This window comes from Pholis gunnellus (genome assembly GCF_910591455.1).
Source record: "Pholis gunnellus genome assembly, chromosome: 17".
NCBI lineage: Eukaryota > Metazoa > Chordata > Actinopteri > Perciformes > Pholidae > Pholis > Pholis gunnellus.
This window is the reverse complement of record NC_136544.1, coordinates 13,630,162-13,652,417: the sequence shown is the minus strand read 5'-3', so window position 1 is coordinate 13,652,417 and position 22,256 is coordinate 13,630,162. Positions and strand designations below refer to the sequence as shown.

The 22,256-nt window shown below is 41.6% G+C and overlaps 2 protein-coding genes across 2 annotated transcripts; one reads left to right on the top strand and one right to left on the bottom strand.

The window, feature by feature from the left end:
- The first annotated feature begins 2,192 nt into the window (after nt 1-2,192).
- Nucleotides 2,193-14,242, top strand: LOC306709162 (heparan sulfate glucosamine 3-O-sulfotransferase 6-like). The gene is made up of 2 exons (XM_079177214.1): nt 2,193-2,951; nt 12,915-14,242. Exons 1-2 carry the CDS (start codon nt 2,425-2,427, stop codon nt 13,531-13,533), a joined length of 1,146 nt encoding a protein of 381 aa, XP_079033340.1. The 5' UTR covers nt 2,193-2,424; the 3' UTR covers nt 13,534-14,242.
- A 6,596-nt stretch (nt 14,243-20,838) lies between these two features.
- On the bottom strand, nt 20,839-22,205 carry fahd1 (fumarylacetoacetate hydrolase domain containing 1). The gene is made up of 2 exons (XM_079176827.1): nt 22,160-22,205; nt 20,839-22,051 (listed from the first exon to the last, which is right to left on the bottom strand). The coding sequence occupies exon 2, from the start codon at nt 21,937-21,939 to the stop codon at nt 21,277-21,279; it is 663 nt and encodes a 220-aa protein (XP_079032953.1). The 5' UTR covers nt 21,940-22,051; nt 22,160-22,205; the 3' UTR covers nt 20,839-21,276.
- Nucleotides 22,206-22,256: the final 51 nt, after the last annotated feature.

Here is a 22,256-nt window from a genome sequence, read left to right as displayed (position 1 = left end):
ATTGCAAATGGCCGACAGCTTCTTCCTCATACTGGAAATTACTAAATGAGAGTGGAACATTCTGCTTTTGCTGAGGAGGATTTCTAATTTGCTGTAATGGCTGACACATGTACACGCCATCAGCGGGCCTCTGGCTATGGAAATCTGTATCAATGGTACACACAGGGATGCAGCAGCACACACCTGAAGGCGCCACGGTTGGAGATGTAGTCTGGACTGCACAAACACACACATGCGTGCATAAAAGCCTACACATGAAGGAGAGCGCATATCAATGTACACAAAGATGAAGAAAGATACGCACACGTACACATCGACAGAGAGACTTATTACACAACCTCAATCCTGTACATACAGGCACAGTTCACAACTTGTATGTCGTATTTGTTTCCTCAACACTGCTGCCGCCTGTTTGTTTCTTTAATCTCGTTGTTTATATTTCTGGGTCCAAACCTGTCAGGACGACTCCAACTAGAGCAATTAGCGCGAGGGAAAAGCAAATAAAATGTCTGATGAAAGCAAAGCCTGGATCCTGACCTCATTCTGACTGAATCTGCCTCTAGCCAGCAGACAGTCATTTCCAAAGCTGTGAATTCCTCAGTGCCAGGCTGGCCTCGCTTTGGATGGATTTACAATGGCTGTTTGTGCTTCAAAACATATCATTATTCTATATTTGCTTGGGTCATGTCAGAATCCGCAGAGACCTTTGTTTGGGCACTTTTTCTTTTTTCAAAACTGGTTTTACATCTCTGAAGAGCAAAATTGCAATCTTCAAAATGCTTAACTTTGAAGAGTTCGTATATTCCTTAAAAGAACAGTGTGTAGGGTTTAGGGGGACTTATTGGCACAAATTAAAATAATGTTCTCATTAGTGTATAATCACCTGAAACTAAGAATCATTGTGTTTTCTAGAATGAGCCCTTCATATCAATGTTCCACTTACACAACGTGTTAATAAGTGAGCTTTAGAGGTGCTGGTATAGATGTTGTTACCTTTGGACAGAGCCAGGCTAGCTGTTTCCCCGTGTTTCCAGTCTTGGTGGTAGCTTCATATATTGATACAGACATCAATTTTCTTCAATTATTTTTAAACAACCTTTTTTTCTCTCTCTCTCTGAGGACATAAATCAAGAGAGCTGAATAAACTCTTTACTTTAAACTTTAAAATTCCCAATTAGCAAACACAGTAACTTTGCCAAACTAATTTACTATCTCTGTCTGAAACATACTGCGCCCCAGGGCTGAGTGTGTAAGTGTGTGTGTGTGTGTGTGAGTGTGTGTGCGCCTCTTTCTCAGACAGATTATCTACCTCAGTTCCCCTCTACCTCTCCTCACTCTCTTTCCATCCCCTCGTCCATTCAAACAGCTGCTTGGTGTGTTAGTCAGGTTCAAAGTCTGAACTCCATCTCAGGTTCAACCTCCATTTTTTTTGCCAGAAGAAACTCTATACCTGCTCCGGCTTCACAGAGTCGAGGGAACATCCTGGTGCTGATCTTTCCTGTGCAGCCCCTAAGGTGCCACACTCAGCCTCAGATACTGTATTTATGGGACAGAGCAGGCGCAGGGCCCCCCCCCCCTCCTTGCATCGGGCCTATTGTTTTGGACTTGTCACTATGTCGACTATGTGTTGCTTCAGTGCAGGGAGAAGAGGTTTTGGATAGACATCCTCGGGGCTTCTCTTATTCACAGAGACATCTATCATATGGGTTCAAAGCGGCAAGGAGGATTTTCCTCTGCAGGGTCATCTTACATTTGTAAAACATTGATGCGCCTGTAGCTCATACAAAAGTACTCAAGATGTGTTTTTCATCTTACAAAGTTCCGCGAAAATATATAAATAATTTTAGACATATTTAACTCACAGACCGACCATAAATAAAATCTCCCAATGGGTTTGTAGTGGGCATCAAGTGGTTTCTTTGAAATGATTTATATGCTAATAATGCTTAAATTTAATTTATGTTATGAATGAAAACATATATTTGAATGTGTTTGCCATATAGAAATGAAGGAGCCTCTATGTCCCCATGAAGCATGTTTATCTATAGCATGGAGGAGGGAGGGGTGGAGACGTGTAATAAAGGGCGTAGGAAAGGCAGAGGAGAGACCTTGAATGAGAGAATCTGGAGACCTCAGTGCGCACAGACACAGAAGGCTGGAAGTCTCATCTGACTGCAAATCAACGAGTCCTATTAAATGCCCAAAACTTCCTTCATCAACGAGGATTATATTCTGTCTTTTCTGACAAAAGAGACAACGATTATGAGGATATTTTTTGACAAAACCATCATCCCACTGAAGCTCTCCAGTCTCCATGTGAAACCTCACTTTTGCGCAACAGGTTCTGGGAGATACATTTAATGTAGTAAGAAGAAGCATGCTGTCCACGTTTTGGCCCTTTGGCACCGAGCAGGAGATCAACTCATGGGATGTAGTGGATGCAGAGTCAGGTTCAACTTTGGCAAGGTGCTCTCCAAAGTCTCGGTGTTTTTTACCATGGTCCTGATCTTCACCTACTTCTTCTACTGCCTCACCGGATTCTGCGATTCGGCTCCGAGAACTTTATACAGCCAGCAAGCTTCCGACTATGACATTCTGGACGATCCCCGCCGACTTTCGGACGAGCAGCGTCCCTCGCCGCGTCTCCTGCCGGACGCGCCGCTTCACCGGAACCGCACAGCCTCCGAGGACGCGGCGCAGGTGGAGGCGCCGGGACAGCAGCTGCATCTCCACATGCCGGACAGCGCGAAGGAGAACGCCGAGAGCAACGGCATCCCCGTGTCCAACACTTTCGGGACTAAGAGGTTTCCGCAGGCGATTATAATCGGCGTGAAGAAAGGAGGAACCCGCGCCCTGCTGGAGTTTCTCCGCATCCACCCAGACGTGAGGGCGGTCGGTGCCGAGCCTCACTTCTTCGACAGGTTTTATGATAAAGGACTGGAGTGGTACAGGTAGGCAACACACAAACAAACACATGCAGACGCAAGTTGCCTTTTAGCTCATTTTTGGCAGCGAATTAAAAACTGAAAGACAGTTGCAAATACTTTTTTTTTACACCTCTCCTATGTATAATTGTAATAAAATAACTCAAAATAAAGGCACACAGGGTCAATAGCATGTATCTGTTGTAAACACACAGACTGACTAGACTCGAAGTGCATTGTGTCTCAAAAAAAGTTTTTTTTACTCTTTACAATAAATCTTTGGATACCATCCCAGACAGAGATGATGTATGGCAGGGTGAAGGGTCAGATGAAGTGGTTTCACTTGTGCAGGAGTGCTGATGTCTCCTGTCAATAGACCGATGTATTCGGATCACCATATAAGCATTTCAGGGAGCCAATATTCTCCCCGCATGCTGGCACTGTAAATCCAAAAGTCTGGTGGGTTCTCTGGGGAGCAATTCATCATCTTGACAGTCATCTAAACACCATTTATACCCGTCACCGGGACATCCAGTATCAACACTTTCACCCTGTTCTGAGTGGGAGTCATGCAAACAGCATAGTGATGGCTCTAATAAGGTTTTCCTCATATAAAGGATATACGCCTGATTGATATACTTGAAGTGTAGGTCTTGGCTGCATGCCACAATGACGTTGCACATAAAATGTTCATCGGCTACTGTTGCAGCGACAGCAGCTGATTTGGGGTGACCAGGTTGACCAGAGCTATAATTTGGGTGTACTTAAGGCCCTAAAGAAGGATTTGGGTCTGGATTAAGCTGATTCTGATCATCTCCAGATGTTCTACAAGCTCCCGGAGAACATCCCAGTTTAGCTCAAACACTCACCAGTGTCAGAATATTATCACTGACCTGCTGTGAGCATACTGTATAGTACTAAAGGAGCCATAAGGAGAGGGCTAGGTTTGACAGGGTGAAGAGCCCTGATAAACAACCACTTTGATAGCATGATGGCGCATGAAACTCTAAGGTGTAATTTAATCTTCTCTTGGCTTTTTCATCCCTCTTAGTTTTAACTGAGAACATGAGGACACATGGAAACACTTTCACAACTGATAATTTCAGCATGCTTGTAAGCTTCCTCTCTGTTCTTCTCAGTGGACATAAACACACACACGCATCACGCACGCACACACGCACATGCAGGTTGGCACTTTGCTCCCTTTATTAATCTTTCACACTTCTCTGCTCTGCTGTAATACATCCTTCTCTCTTCTTTTATCAACTCTCTCACTGCTTTCTTTCCCTCTTTTCCCCCCTCTCGTATAGCTTCACTCATCCTTGCTCTTCTTTTAGTGTAGAGGATGTCTTTATTTGGAAATACCTGTGACAGACCTGGTGTTTCCAGGGCATGTTTTAGGAGTGTTTTTGTGTGTTTTAATTAGCCCGACTGATGTTGTAAAGCTCTTATGCTTTAATATTGCAGTTTGATTGGTGCTGTAACGCGGCAGCGACGCCAACATGGTCCGTGAAAGTAAGATCAGTCATTATAAGGGCTGCAACTAAAAATGTGAGCCCAAGGTGACATATTAGAATAGCTTGTTTTGTTTAATTGGCAGCATAAAACCCAAAGATATTCAGTTTACAATCATGTATGACAAAGAAAAGTAACTCATCTTTAGCTGGAACCAGCAACAGTTTGACATTTACTTAAATAAAAATGAATAAAAGATGAATTGATTGTCAAAATTTGCTTTCGTAGTTTATTTTCTGTTAATGGAATAATCCAACTATTAATCAAGTAATTGTTTCAGTTCTAATGATATATATCTCCAAAAGCAAAATAGAAGAAAAATGTGCGATATAAAATGTAGTTGTGATGCCAAATTTCCTGAAGCATTTCTAAAGATGTGACAAATGACAGGTTTGACTGCAGGGCAGGTGGTCCAGTTAAATCATTTCTGACGGGTGTGATCTTCTAAAAATACTGGTATTTTTTATATAGTCTGTTTTCTGTTTTAAGTAAACTTAGCTGGAGAAGGTTGAGAAGAGTCGGAGGGATTAGCACAACAATGGCGACAGCAGCAACGTGTTCCCGGGTGAAATCACGGAAAGATGATTCCGTTGTTGGTCACTGAATCCCAGAAATTGGGGGAAATCTGTTTGCTGTCATCTGCAATGATCCAGAGTGATTCCGTTGGAAGTCATGGAGCTCTGCTGTGTGTGTCAGTGACAGCAAGAGCTCATCCACGTGGAACAATCAAGTCCTCGTCAACTGACTTGTCAGTGAACAGCGGGTCAACTCACTGTCACATCTGGAAGCTAACATTGCACACACAGACACACACACACACACACACACACATACGCACACGTACATACTTTCTCCTCTGATTCGGTACGAGGCTGCTCTGTTTGACAGGCTCTAAAAAACCAACCCTGAGCTTTGTACATTTTCTTTTGTTGAAGTTCCCTGCTTCATCTGCAGCTCTGAGGTCAAAAGGGTCATATCCAACGATATGCAGACAAATACGTCACTGGATCATTAATTTAATCTTAGTATAGCACCAATTAACATACATCTTCTTATTACTTTATCGACAGTCCGCTTCAGACACTTATGACCTCTGCACGCTCGTACTTCAGCCATAATTAATAAAAATAAGACGCATGAAAATGCATCAAAATCATAAATTTGTTGAACATTTTGTAGACGAGTCATTTCAGTAATAAAAATGTAACCTTTGCCAAAGACACATGATTTCACATCAACATATCTTAGAACAATTTGTGCATTGTGTGGCCACATGTCTTGGACGGAGAAATAAGCAGAAAATGTAGGCGACTTTATCAGACGGATGAAAGTCGTGCATGGTCATAAATTGCTGTCAGATATTGGCGATCTCCATGCTGGAGACACTTCACAGACGAAGCAATGCCGTCCCGTGCATGTTGCTCCAACAACATTGTCTTCTTTGAGAGAAACTTAAGCATCATTCATGCGTGTTTTCCATTGCTTTAATCTTGAGTGATCTCTCACTCTCTTTCCACCGAGCCCATCTCTCCATCCTCTTCGCTCCTTTGCATGTGCGCACATGAGCCCATTACAAGAATGGAAAAGCCTCAAATAGTGCATTCAGAATCAAGCAGAGATTTAATGAATTTCAGTGTTGTTTTATGGCTTTAAGGGGACTTCATGGAGTGATGGGTTTCATATGGGACTTGAGAGCCACCGCAGAAAATTTAAAAACCTCAGCTTTTCATGGCACAATAGTTGTGATTCTCACGGCTTTGTCACCATGATGTGGGCTGGAATGAGTAATTCTGTCTTTTTTTTTTGCTTGATGACGTTAAAATGAAAACATTTGTTGTTTTTGTCTTGCAGAAGAACAAGCAGTTGTTATTTAAAAAAAGAGATGAACAGTGTGCCCTTGGATCCAAATTAACATCCAAGAACACAAATAACTATTCTCCATGTATTTAATTTATGGAAACAAGCATTTCTGTATTTCCATTTGAGAAAGAAAACACCAGCCCAGAAGCACCATCGATATTTTGAAAGCTTGTCAATTGGCTGACCTACAGTCTTGACACCAAAGGCCATGCCCGATCGGATTGCTATTAAAATGTAGTATAAATCCTTTAGGGGCAGCAGCACAAGGGCAGAGAGAAATGACTGCGCTGCTGAAAATTACGTTGGTCCTTAAAAAGACATAGATTTTTGTAAATAAGGATAAGAAGAGATGACAACAGGTGAATTATGCCGGTCTTTGGTATAACGTATGGGTCGTTTATAGCTGCTCAATATACAGTTTGTTAGATCGATTTTATCAGGGGAGAAAAAATGATGATCTTCCAAAATAAAGCCACAAAATCTTCTTCACCATTTTTTTCAATAGCGTTTGGAATCTGTTACAAAATATGACAGCATTATGGAGAATGGACAATTTAATATTAAAATTGTCTTAATGTATTCATTTTTTACATCAATATTACTTTAATTAAAGTAGTTATGGAATATAATGTATTGTTTTACCTCCTTTAAGAGCTTATGCGATTTGTTTATAAGTCATCTCAACGCTGCATTCCTCAGATTCAAACACTTACCATGTCACTCTAGATATTTGACAGTTGAAATGGTAAAAGTGGACTCCAATGCGCATGGGACAGCGTTTCCCAGAGCGAGGGTGATTTTCCCGACACCTCATTCTGTGTGCAGCCTCGAGGCCATAAGTGATAGAGGCTGAACACGACTGATTGGTGTAACAGACCAGGAAGTGGTCTCTGTAGTGTTGAGTTGTATTGTGTTTTAATGGTGCTGGGTTTTGGCTGGAGTTGGGTCTAGATGGCGTTATAGGGTTTGAATGGGCCCACACTCACACCCCATATGGTGGGAATTATAATAATTTGAGGCGCATTGTGGTGCATTTCGGGGCGCCTGTAAAAGCTTTCCGTTGTGCCGTTTTAGCTCCGGACTGCAGTGAAGAAAATACTTTGTGTCAGTTGGCCAAAGTGATCTGTTTCAGATGTTTCAGATGTGTGGTAGTCCTGCTCAGTTGCACAGATTGGAGTAACCTGTAGAAAATACATTGATATGGGTATACAATGATATTACCCCAGGGAAATTACATGGTTTGAATGGATCCACATCTAAAGAGCAAGTATGATTCTCATAACTGTAATAAATGACCAATACAGCTGCAATCATATTATTCTGTTTAGCATCAGACTGATATGAGTATGAGGACTGCGTTAATACTTTTTGGGCACAAATTGTGTCCCTTGCATGCTAGTCTTAAAAACTGTCACGTACTGTCGATTCACAGCAGCGATACACGAAAAGATAAGGGAGCACTTTAGTTATTACAGTTTATCATGAGGGGACATGTGTACTAAATTGCATGGACATCCATTCAGTATTTGTTGAGATATTCACTTAAGAGGTGGACTGACTTCATTTATTAAATTAAAAAAAACTGTTTTGTAGAAAAAGCTTTAAAAAAAAGCTTTAATGTGTCAAATGCTGAAGCCATTACTGATTTCCCCAGAAAAGTATCACTGACATCCTCCTAATTATGATTGGACCGACAAAAGGTATTTCATTTCTTTATAGAAAAGCCCACACACACACGTGTGTATGATTTTACCCCCTGCCCAACCAACCACCCACACACACACAGTCAAATCCACTGCAACGGCATCCTGCAGTAAATCACCAAAGATGAGAATGTAAAACACTGTACTCCGTGGGTGTATAGCACTTCAGCTAACCTCCTGTTGAGAAAGCCCTCCTCTACTGCCATAAAATCATCTGACAGCAATGTATTTAAAATCTGTGGGTGGCAAAAGTCTTTCTGCCAGTCATGTGGTTCCCCAGAGGGATCACTTCCTCTCTCTGCCTATGGAGAGAGTCGATGGGTGTCTGCAAAAGCGCCGGAAATTCACCTCCAGGTTTTAAGTGTTTATGTTGAGCATTTCTTTAGCTCTTATGCAGACTGTGTCACGAGCTGTTGTGAAATACTGTTTATTATGTTGCACAGTGTCAAGCCCGTCCTCAGGCTACGTTTGGCATTTACACACGTTCGTTGTTTCTTTCCGACTTCCGTGGCACTTTTAGGCCTCGTGACTTGCTCAGGTTTCTATTTAGACAAAGATCACAGACAGAATGGCGGCATTCGCCCTGAGTATCCCACAGACAATGATGACTCCTCTTGTGTGTGTGTGTGTGTGTGTGTGCGGGGTCTTGGGTAGTATCACACAGGCAGTGTCAGCGGCGTGTTGAAGGGGTCTCATGTAAACCGGCATGCTTTTTCCCTGCAGTGCACCCAGGTTATGCTTAAAGCACTGGTTTGGTATTTTGGGAAATACAATTATACACTTCCTTGCGGAGGGTTAGATGTGAAGGTCGATACGACATTTGAGATCGGTATCAATCTTCTCATCTAACTCCCAGCAAGAAAACAAATAAGCTTATTACCCAAAATGTCAAACTGTTCTTTTAAACCTCTCTATTTGCTCCGTGTTTAATTTAAATATTTCTGGTCAGAGGAGAATAGTAGCATATGTTTCCTCCAGGCATGAAGGCGTAAACCGAGGTTCCCACACTCATCCTGGCAGCCTGACGGGCCGTTCGTGGCCTTGAGGCTTCTTCTGTCACCCTCTGAGCACAGCAGCACTGCTGGGAAATGTTTTCCTTCAGTTTGTTGTTTGCGCTCCTCATTTTTACTGCCTTGATTTTCCGCAGCCTCGTTAATTTAATTTTAAAGCGTCTGGACGTTGAGATGTCTGCCAAGATAGTGTTTAGCATAGATGGTCCAGTAAACAAAAATAATAACCCATTGAAATTTAGATCAGGTTTTGTTTTTAGAAAATGACATGATAATTAGATTTTTTTGGGGATCTTTTTGTCTGCAATCAGTTCTGCTTTGTGTGCAGAATGCCGTTTGTTAGGGCGCTGCAGCAGATTGGTACAGCGGGAGAACCCATAATCTCGGGGGCAGGAAGTCTCTTGGCCACATCCTTGTTGCCAGGGTTAGTATTTAATCTTCTGATCCAGACTGCCTCGAACATATCAGTAGTGTAATCAGCGGTGTAGCACTTCTGGGAGGAAAAGTGCTACATCCTCTAAGCAGCAGGGAGTTCCAGACTAATGTGGCTAGTCAGCCACTACTGGACCCGTGCTCAGAGTTACTCTTTCTGCCCAAGAGTTACTGAAAGGCATTTACCTGATATATGTAAAACATATATAACATAACAACACATTAAAATGCATGAGAAAACTGAATGAATCATCCCTGACCTGATCTCTCCTGACACCACGTACAGGAGCGGATTTATGATAGAAAACGGCTTTTATTGATTGTCTGATAATGAGACAGCTTGTGATGAGGGAGATAGAGACCCGAGGACAGAGGGGGGGGGGGGGGGGGGGGGAAGCCACAAATCATTAACTATTCATGAGTATGGAAAGACAACTTATGGTCAATTACTGAAGTGACACTTATGTGAAGGAGTGAAGGACAAATCGAGAGGAGTATGGATGAAAGAGGAGAGGACAGAGAGGGAGACGTGCGCTCAGTTTCTCATCAGTGAACGCTCTCACCTCCACGCTCACATGAGTATACGTGCACACACACACACACACACACACACAGCGCACACAGTGAACAATCTGTCGTAGAGACAGACGTATTGATTAGACACAGATAAACAGGGGACAGACAGGCAGCGATAGGCCATTTGCAGCTCTTGTAGTTGGATAATAATCAATTAATGGTCTTTTATTAGGGGGATCATTTAATGGGGGTGGATTGAAATGGCTCAACTTTAAGAAAAGGGGGAAACTCAAAACTTACACAGGAACGAGGCATATTTTCCCTCCTTCACACTCACAACATGTGACAACAAATACTTTTTCATAATTACATAATTACAGACAGTTGTAGCTATTTAACATGCCGTTTTACCTTTTGTCTCCCTTTGGTATAGCTCTTTTTTATTCCACACTGTCGGACAGTATCATATTTATGTTATCTTCGTCGTCCTCTTTGCAAACTTTATATGAATAGCTTGAAATATAGGGAAATAGGCTTATTGGCCAAAAGTTAGATGAGAAGATCGATACTACTTTGATGTCTGTGTGCTACTTGTATGAAGCTACACCCAGCAGTTAGTTAGCTTAGCTTAGCACAAAGACTGGAAAGCTTTGCTCTGTCCAAAGGTTGCAACATTTTCCTACCAGCACCTCTAAAGCTCTTTGTCTTGTTTTGTTTAATCATTACAAAAACCAAACTATAAAAACAACATGTGTTGGTTTTTTTATGGGGCGCAGGAAGTAGCTGAACTGGGCCAAGAAATAGTCCGACAGGCAATCCCCCTAAAACCACAACATGTTGCTTTTACACTTTTGTTTTTGTACAGACTAAACAAACCAGATACAAGGTGTTAATTAGTGCGCTTTTCCACCTGCTGTGGAGGTGGATGTTGTTACCTTTGGACAGAGCCAGGCATGCTGGTGGAAGCTTCATATCTGCCGTATAGTTACAGACATGTGAGTGCTATCAATCTTCGCATCCAATCATCGAAAATGAAATAATCCATTTCTATGCATCTAACTCTCTTGTACAGGAAGTGAATAAGTATGTTTTTTCCAAAAGGTCAAACTATTCCTTTAAGACCTCTCTTACAATTGAAAATAAAGTTCTGTGGGTTATCTCCAACGTTAAGAGCTTGTGATGACTGAGCAGCCTGCTGCTTGTTGAGGGGTTACTGTGCTGCATTTGACCACAGAGCAAGAGTGATGTCAGTGCAACCCGTAGACTGATGCTGCTTCTAACCACAGTCAATCGCTGCCTCGTGTACTTTTTATTAGAGTTTCATCAGCCCTGTTTTGCTCACACATTAAAGCATTGCCTGTCTCTATGTCTCTCAGATGGAAGATAAAGAAAATATAAATCAGCAAGTCTAATGGACCAATACTTACAATTCTATGGTTTCTTTTTATTAATCATCAAATCAGTGTTTGACCACAGTCAATCTCGCTAGAACAACTGCCAAAATGGAAATCCATTTCCCTTGGACTTCCATCATTAAACTTCCTTTCTGAATGGCCTCTTGTCATTAACATTTGGACTCTATGAAGGCTTCAAATCTGAAACAAATAAAGCACACAGGCTCCATTACTTGTTTATTTTAATAGAAGCCACAAGAAATCTCTGTTTCCAGTAACAAATAAGATGTGCAGACATTTCATCTGCTGTTTTAAACTCATCATTCGTTTGTCAAGCAAAACAATTTGTCTGTGAAATCCAAATCTACCACAATTTTGCCTCACGCAGTCCGTCAACGTCAAACAAACACCGGATCAGTCGAATACCATGTCCCCCACAGTGCCTGTTTGCCAGATAGTACTGAAAGTTTATGAGATAGCAGATGCGCGCAGTCAGTAGAGTAGAAAGGAGACAAACATAAGTTTAAACAACGTAAGAAGATGTATCAATAGATTATTGTTTTGAGGTTATATTGATATAGATGGTGTCACGATGCAAAATGTATCGCTGCGATATAGTAGCATCCGAGCCTTTTCACTGCCATATTATTCACAACATCTCTCCTCATTGCACACATATGTTTAACACACTAGCTGAGCTCAGCAGCTTACCATCCTGGTTGCACTTCCTGACTTTGGTCTGTTTGGTCTGTTCGGGTCCTTGTAGGAACCCGTAGGGGAGGGGGGGAGGGGAGGGGTGGGGGGGGGGGGCCACTTTGCTCTTGCAGGAAGAAAGGAGGGGGGGTGGAAATCTGTAGGAAATTGCTGTTAAGTGGTTCTTGAGGCTTTGTGGTTTTGTCTCATCAGGCCCATGTTGAGTGGATGGTCCTGGTGTGCAGGCCTTTCAGCGAGGCTCAAATGGGCTGTCTGAGGCCCTGGTACATAAACACACTACAGCGTATGGACCTTTAATCCCACATGATTTGGGGTGCTTTAATGTTTCGCGTATATAATGTGTGTACGTTAACTCTTGATGTAATTTCCCTGAAGTCTCTTTGTACCCCACATGTGATTACATTAGCATACCCTACTGGTGCCATTTCACAAAATATAAAGCAATAATGCTACTGTCACTTTAATCAATATCTTTATGTTAACAAATACAAACGTCTATGTGTCAGGAGTTGGTGGAGACCAAAAGAGTTACTATTTGATTTACATTTCAATTTGCAACTGAAAATGGATTTTCACTTTGCTGTGTGTCTGTTGGATGTGTATAGGTAACTCTCTGCCAACACTTCAGCCATATATGTTGGCTTTAAATGGCGGTGTTAATAAGACAGTGTTGTGTTTACAGCTTGTTCCGCTGCCCCCGAGTTAAAAGTGAATACTGCTTTAGAAGAGCACAACCAATCAAGCTTTTAAATCATCGAGATATATTGTGTGAAACATTCTGCACCATTATGGCTTTGAGAGTTGAATCAGAATTCAGCGTCTGACCAGTTTCTCCTTTTTATTCAGGAACCTGATGCCTCGGACTCTGGACGGCCAGATCACCATGGAGAAGACCCCCAGCTACTTCGTCACAAAGGAGGCTCCTAGCCGAGTCTGCACTATGAACTGCCAAGCCAAGCTCATTGTGGTGGTCAGGGATCCTGTGACGCGGGCTGTATCCGACTACACCCAGACACTGTCCAAGAACCCAGGCCTTCCATCCTTCCAGAGCCTGGCTTTAAAAAACTCCTCTACGGGTCTGATTGACACCACGTGGAGCGCTGTGCGCATCGGCCTCTACGCCAAACATCTGGAGAACTGGCTTCAGCACTTCCCATTGTCTCATTTTCTGTTTGTTAGCGGCGAGCGGCTGGTGTCCGATCCGGCTGGGGAGATGGGCCGAGTTCAGGACTTCCTGGGACTGAAAAGGGTTGTTTCAGACAAACACTTCTACTTCAACCAGACCAAAGGTTTTCCATGCTTGAAGAAGCCCGAGGGGAGCAGCAGACCTCGCTGCCTTGGAAAGTCTAAGGGCAGACCCCATCCCCAAATCCCCTCTGAGGTCCTGCAGAGGCTCAGAGACTTCTACAGGCCCTTCAACCACCGTTTCTACCAGATGAGTGGACAGGACTTTGGCTGGGACTGATAGAGGAGATCCCTGTCGTAGCCCAGATAAAAGCCAGTTTGACTGTTTAAATGCTCCACAGGACTATCGTCTCAGGGACGGGGTAGAGGAATACAAAGTCCACAAACTGAATCCTGCCACAGTGGACTCATCATGACATGCAGCAGGAGAACTGCCACCGTTTTGTTGGAGGATAGAAGCCGACATGACACAGTGCTGCAATATGCAAGTGACACACATAGTTAATGGCTTAGTTATTAAACCATTTCCTTACCTTACTTGTATGTTAATGTTTTACAGACGTTAGAAGCAAAGACCGTACCAATGGGAACGTTAGAATCATTGCCTTTGAATATAATATTTGACTTCTGTTTATAAAATAAGCTGATATTTATAGTTTCTGTTGATTTGAAATACAACAGTTACATATTTCTTTTATGAAAGAAATGTATTTATTACACGACAAGACATAAAACTGAATATGTTTTTATTGACAGGACATTGGAGAAAATGTCAGACTCCACGATAAACCACTATGTCTTATTGATTATAAGCAGTGTTACTTTGACTGCATTTATATTTTCATTACATTTACTGTTTCCAAATGTCCTTTGAAATTCTACATATCTCAGTTTAATGTCACGGGATATTTCTCTGCACATTGCAGTTGATATGCCAATGATACCTCATCTGTAAATATGAAATGTTACAATGATCATAAACCACACATACACACATTTTCATTTGTAGGCATTTGTAGATATTTATCCTCTCAAAGCCACACATGTTTTAATTGCCTTGGACAGTACCAACTGTATCGACTGTTACTCACTTAAAATAAATTACTGTTTTGATCTGTGATTACTTTGAACCATTTCAAATTCCATATGTAAAGTACACAAAGCACAGTGGTGTGTATAAAACCTTTGTTCTGACTCTTTGTGTTGTGAGGTGAAGTTTTATCTGACACGACAGGCTGTAGGCCACAATGGTCCATCCCCTTTTTATTTATTTTTACTGTAAATGTAACCAAGCATACTGAGGATGTTTGTAAAAAGATTGCTTGAAGAATGTTACATATTTGCCCCTCAAAAAGTAATCCTAATCTAATACATGGAGCTGAAACCTATGCCTATTCGTATCCCCTATTTGTTGAAGGATCAGCCACCGATAAACCCTTCCTCTAAACATAGCTTAGCAAACGCAACTAGCATGGCAGGCCTGTCAAGCTTTGGATTCCTCCACATGCTGAAGCAGTGTGCATGCATGCGGTTGAAGTAATAGAGATACTGCACGTACAGTATGAATGCTAGTGACTTTTTTAGCCTTTGCAAAAACAAAACAACGCAAGAAGAGGCAAAGTGTAAGAAATTGATGAAACAGGTTTTAGCTTGTCTGCTAATTAGATACCTTCAGTAACCGTCTTTCGAGGCCAAGGAGCACATCATGAAATAACTATTTTATATTGTAGGGTTATGGGTTCTTAAGAAGAACCTTCTAGTTTGTCAAAAAACATTGGTTAGTCCCTATAAGTCAAAAGAAAAGGAGGGAACTTTTAAAAGTTAAAACATACAGTTTAAAGTATGTAAGCTGAACAGTCAAACAGGATTAGAATAAAATGACACTCTGATCTTTTACTTTTCTTTATACTTATAATACTACGACTAACTAGCTCTACGCTGCGATATAAGAACAGCGCTCGTTATTTATGCTGTAAAACTTCAGCCCCCGGAGAGAAATCTCTCTCTCCTCTCTCACATTGCTTTTCCCGCTCGTCACTTCCACACAGTGAGACCACATGTGCAGTCTGAGGGCCTGCGTGCTGCCGTGGCCTTTAATTATAAAAGATGGCAGCTCACTCAGAAGGTCCCCCTCCTTCCTCTCTGGGCTCAGAATTAGCAGCAGAGCTTGTCTCTTTCATTGTACACTGTCCTGTATGGAAGGGGGGAAAAAAGAAGAAGAGAAAAAAAAACATCTGCTCTGGTGGAACAACCAAAAAAGGAACCGACCACTTGACAAGATCTGAAAAATACACCGAGCTTTCTTTTTTTAACAATGCATGGAAACATGCCTGCGTTCAATGGTTAAAACCAAAAATAGTCAATTAAAACTATTAACATTGAGCTTTGTTTGTGGAAATGTCAGTGGCTGCTTGCATTAGCATGCTAGTGCGTGTATTCAAGCAAGTTTGCATGCACACACACCCATTGCTTTGGCTCTTTCCATACATTTTGCCTCCTCTATATCCAGTCAGTATTTCTGTCACATTCCCCCTCTGTTTTATATGTCTGGCATTAGTTTTTAGTGGGCCTCGCTAAAATGTAAATGTTCTTGCCTCACTTCATCTGTGCCAATTTTTATTACCAGTCGTAGTGATAGCTGCTTTTTGTGCTGTGCCAGCCCAGCAGTAGGCATTAAAGATAACTGATTTCCCATTCTGCCATCTGCTAAAGACATTAGTCTGTGTTCGCAGGGCTAGCCCAGTCATTAAGTTTCATTAAATTAGCATCTACGGTTGTCACTAAACACTGGTAATGATGTGAGAAAATCCAATTGAGGTGAAGAAAGAAAGTGCAAAAAAAATGGAGGAATGAGTGCGAATGCGTTCCCTGAAACTGAAAGCGAGACATGAAGATGTACGTTGGTGTTCATCAAATTGAGCTACTGCACAAACGAGCCTTACAGTAAATCCCTCTGGTCTGTCTGTAAATATTGCTCTGTACTGTATGAACAGTGCAATTGTGGCTCCCACAAGAATCGGTACACAACCACCAGCGCTCTGTCGTGTTTTATGACCCTGTCGTCAAAGGCAATTAACAAGATTCATGATTTTATTTGATTCAACAGAGTATGGTATTGTCACAGTTCTACGCATTCTCACTAGCTGTCTGAATGTCTTTTACATTTCCATTAGGCATTTATTTGAGGATTCAACTTTTCAAGTATAATATTTGAGTGATAGGATGAAACAATAACTAATCATTTTGAGTGTTTATCAGAGGCTTTTATTTTTTACATTTTGCACTGGGCATTAACGTTGGAAAAAAAAATTCCGCTTAAAGTATAAGAAAAGGCAAAAATAAAGTATGAATGAATGAATATGATTTGTCCTTTAAGTTTCACATGAATTAGTTTTCACTCTGAGCCTGTATGCAACCATTTAAAGTCAAAAAGAGATGTCGGACTCAACACTCAGATGATAGAACGACAATGTATTTGTCTCTGTGTTTGTTTGAAATACAGGATATTCTGGATTACAATTGCGCAAAACAACTAAAAGGCAAATTACAGGTCTGCAAAACTCAAAATCTTCCCTTCTCATGGGAACAGTAATTTGTTTAGCTTCGGCTGGCATGCAGCTTCCAAGGATTTGAGCCCACAATTTAATGCATGCCATCAATTCCTACCATTGTGGATTTGTTTGCATGAGTGAAAATCGCCCAATGTGGATTGAGTTACTTGCCGCTGTGACCAGTTGAGATTAAGCGTGATGAGGGATGTATATATTTTGAGCGGTGACTCTTATTTGGGAATAACGGGCACATGGCAGACTAATCAGAAACACCCAAGGGATGAAGCACTCTGAAGGCTGCGTTGAAGGAAAGAGGGCCCGATTTCTGCAGATAAAAGTAGGATTAGAGTGTAAAAGTGGTTTCCCTTTAAGGAACCACAAATGAAGACGGTTCATATTGAGGACTCCACACATTTTCCACCCATACCGCAGTCTCCTTCAATTCAGGGTAGAGATGTTTGGGGATTTTCTCTCTTCCCTGTGGTTTAGGCCTCACAGAATCTGGTTAAATTCTGACTCCAGCTTTAATTGATGAGAGCGTAATTTGGGGGGAGAGGGATTTTCAAATGGTCAATGTAGCTCAACTCAAATTGGGGAACGTTTTAGGGATATGGAATTATGAACTTTTACAATAGGATTTTATAACATTGTTTTTCTGGACACATTTCAGTACAGACTTCTGTTGCCATTTTAGCCAACACAATACCAGCTCCAGTCTACTTATTGGGCCTTGATTGGAAAACTTTAACAATCAAAGTTTATAGAGAAGGTTGCATCGTTGCTAAATGGATGGAAACCATTCACACCAAGAAGAATTGAAGCAGAATTCTTCAACAAAAAATACAACATCTTTCTATTTTGGGAAATTTACACACATCTGTATGGAAGAAGCATGTTTGAATGAAATGCTGTGTTTTGCTGTTAAACCTACAGTATGTTTCATGGTACACTACCCACTTTGCCTTCCACCTGCATCTTCAAACAAAACGTTAACACACTATGTGCAGTCAATCACTCTGAATGAAAGAGGCTCGCACCTGGCCTTCATGCATGATTTCTTTTCATTTGCCAAAGACCCCATTCATTATTCTACAAAAAAGAATTACAGCCCTTAAGTTTGGCTTATAATAAATACCTGGATTTGCTCCATGGCATTATTAGTCCCCAGCCACCCAGTTGTTCATTCAATATGAGACTGATTAATGAAATGCGCTGTAATTCTTTACATGCAGAAGAACCAGTCCAAGGTTGGCTAAAGACAAAGATGCGCTCACTGCACGCACTGGGTTGACATTCAAGTATGTAGACAAAAATACATACACAGTGGCCCTTTCGCCTCTCCAAAAATGAAATAAAATAAATTTCCTGGACATGTGAGAGTGTGTCTTTTTGATGCGATGTCATATGCATCCTGTCTGACTCAGTCCTTCCGATCGTTGTGTGTGTTGGTGGTTTTCTTTCTAAGAATGGCCACACCGCAGCACTGTCTGGTGCGTACAGTGCAGCACGCAAAGTGAGGCGAGGATGGTCATTTTCTGAATCACACACACACACACTGTCAAATTGTAAATCATTTTCACATGTTGAACCTTCTCTCCATACATTTCATTTCAAGAGCTGGTGCTTTAATCTTCAGATGCCTTCCACTCGTCTAAGGATGGTATATTGTTGCAGTTGTGTACTGTTGTGTGTCTTCACTTCAGGATCCATATGAACCACGGATACATGTTCAAGCACGTATTTATGCACAGGTTGTTTTTCGTGTGAACCTAAGAGATTTGACCTGATGACCTCCAGCAGGATAGACACCTCTGCACTAAACCCACCGATGACCTGATGGTTACCCTCAGATGTTTTAACACGTCTGTAGTAATATGTCACATGTGGTGTGTTACAGTATAGGTGTAGTCTCAAATTTAACCGCTCGTATATCCTGTCTTATCATCGAAAAGCCATCCGTTTAGCAAGAACTCATAAACCAAAGTATTGGACGACTTTAAATTTTGACCTGATGGATGAAAAGTCAACGGATCCTCAGGGTGACATAAACGTGTTCAACAAATTTCATTTCAATCTGTCCAAGAGGACAGTTTAATTTCACTTAAAGCAACATTATCAACCTCATTGTGTCCCCAGATAAAAAAAATCTGGAGATCACCAAAGTCATTGGGATTTATCATCTGGGAATCATCAATGTCTGTGCCAAAGTTTGTGCCAATCTATTCAAATATCTCAAGGTGGGCTGCGGTAGAACATCGACTTTGAATTCCCTCAAAATCTCTCTGCTGCACATTTGCCACCTGGCTTGATTTCATGTCACAGGTGACATCATTGTTGGTGCGCGTTAGAATCAGAAGACCGTGGTCTCTACGTAATCCCCTCTCCCTTAAAACGCGTCAAATACACCTCCTCAGACTCCCGCTCCATGACAACATACCGCTTCATGTGGTGAACGCTAAACCAGAGCTGAGCGAGAGCTTTGAAGCCATTGTTAGAAACTTTTGAGGGAATAATACCGTCAGTCACACGGGGACAATGAACAGTATGATTCATATCTTATAAAAGACGACACCTGCTCTAACCCTGTTCTAAGAAACGGGCCACGACTACATTTCCCAGATCCCAGATCTAATTGAATCTGTCATAACTGTTCTGATGATGGACACATATGACCCCGGAGTCCCCTGAGGGCCAGGGCTTGGGCCCTGTGAGTCTTGGAGATAACATGCCCTACAGGTGTGTGGAAGATGATGTACACAGACTCGGGTTTCAGCAGACTGGCCTGGGACAGGTTGATGGGGGCTCTGATTGATCCTGAAAACAGAGAAGCCTGTGGGAGAATTGTAATTGAACCTGGAACAGATGTTAAACAGTCCAGGAAGAATGTGGTAATGATGAAGGTACGCAGCCCGAAAGTCCAAATTACACTGGGTGAACAGAAACACCACAGTTTCATTAAATGGTATTGGAGTTTTGGGAGTCTTTTCGGTGTAGAACGTTAGAATGTTGAAGGCTAACCAGACAGCATTCACTGAAGAGGCAACAGGGTTCAGTATGCAGTTACAAAGGAATATCAAAACGTGGTCCATCAAACTCTCTGAAGAAAACACGTCTCAGCTCATCCAACAAAGCAGCTAAATGTGTTCCAACTTTACAAATAACCACACGAAGCCAGAGCCAAGCCCTCAGTCCTCTAAACTCCCTCTCTAACATGACTATTATCTCTACTTGAAATCATCTGGGATAAACTCTATTCACATTATAGCTTCTGAAGGGGACTCCACATTAAATCAGACTGCACTGCTTAATGTGACTGAAGGAAATATCCTATATATCTTTATCATAAGTGCACACACTAGCTAGTATGGTATTAAAAGTTCAAAATGCTATAGATGTTGGTTCTTTATATTGTTATTAGACTTTAACACAATATATTGTTTGACCATACGTCTATATGAATTGTATCCTTACAATTTGGGTATGACTGATGGGCTAATGCTGTATGGTTGTATACAAATACATTTAAGTACTGTACTGAAGTGCAATTCTGAGGTTCTTGCATTTACTTAAATATTTCCATTTTATGCTGCTTTATACTTTTTACCAATTAAAACTGATGCACTATTATAGTGTACGCTACCCATCAGTTTATAAAATAGTTTAAATAAACTCCACATTTACCGCAACATTAAAGTGATGTACACATTAATTAACGACTACTACTCTCAAATAGGTGAGTACTTTTACTTTTGATAGCAAAAGTACATTTTGCTGATAATGTATATACATATTTGTTTTACTATTACTTGGGTAAAGTTTTGACCGTAGGATTTTTACCTGTAAAAGAGCATTTCTACTCTATTGTATTTGTATGTCTTCCACAACTGCATTTAAGTTAGTATATACAGCATATAAAGTAGCTACATTTAGCTCCACCTTGACCAGTTACTTCATAATGATTCTTACATGTTAATGCATTCATAATATTAATAATCTAATGTTACATATCATAATAAAACATTGACCATTCTGTCTCCAATAATTAGAACTTTTATTCTTTTGCTGATACAGCAATACATCAATACTTCAACTTGCATGTTATTCAAATAGTTTTACAACATATTATTGCATCTTTTATTTGAATAAAAGTTCTGAATTCTTCTTCCACTGATGATTGGAAACAAAGACAGTGACAATGGGTGATGAATTATTTGGTTTAAGTAGATAATACAGTGAAACCGATCAAAAGTTCACTAATGAGATCAATCAATGTAACCAAACTGTGTTTTGTTCGTTTTCTCATATATAGATAGCGTCAGAAATATGGTGTTGATGGCACGAGACTGCCATCTGCTGGTCCACGTAGTATTTGTACATATATGTAAAATAATTAGATTCAACCCTCCAGTAAAAACACTATATCTGCACGAGTCTGAGTATTTCCTTCGACTCATTAGTGTCTTTTGTTTTCACTACTGGTGTTGTCTCTCCACCTTGAAGTTCATGGTGACCACGTCCTCGATCCCGGCCTGCAGCTCATCATGCTCCTGCACGGCGGAGACTCCTTTGGGGGTCCCGGTCAGGATGAGATCCCCCTCCTCCAGGGTGATGAACTCGCTGATGTAGCTGATCAGAAAGGGGATGGAGAAAATCATCTGGGAGGTGCAGCCGTCCTGCCGCAGCTGGTCGTTCACCTTCAGCCACAGCTTCACGTTCCCTGGGTCAGGGATGCGCTCTTTGGGGATGAACTCGCTGATGGGGCAGGAGGTGTTGAACGCTTTAGCCAGGGTCCAGGGAAGACCCTTGGCCTTACAAACGTCCTGGACGTCCCGGGCTGTCATGTCCAAGCACAGAGCATAGCCTGCAACGTGCTCCATAGCGGCGGACTGTGGTATGGCCGTGCCCCCTTTGCCGATGACCACTCCTAACTCCACTTCATGGTGCAGGTTGCTGGAGTACCGGGGCACCAGGATGGAGGAGCCCTCTCTGACATATGCGGAAGGTGTCTTCAGGAACAGGACGGGCTCTGTAGGAATCGCGTTGTTCAGCTCTTTGGCGTGGTCCGCATAGTTTCTCCCGACACAAATGATCTTCCTCCCCCATTCCCAGAATCGAGTTATATTTCGTGCTGTCATTGTGGAGAAAGGTGAAGGTTTCAGCCGCTCTGAAGCTGTCAGCACCAGTTTTAACTAAACTTTGACCGACCCCACGCTCAGGTCACTGAAGCAAGTTTTACCTACGGCAAGCCTAAAAGGACAAACAGTAAACTCAAAACTCAAATCAAAGCTGTTATAACTACTACATTTGAGATGTTTATCAAGGCTAAATGATACAATAATTACCCCTCACATGTACCTCATTGTATCTTTATAGATTCGTCGTTAAAAAATAGCAAACACTCAATGTATTGCTAATTTTAACTGATAATGGCCGATCTACTCCCCCAGGCTTG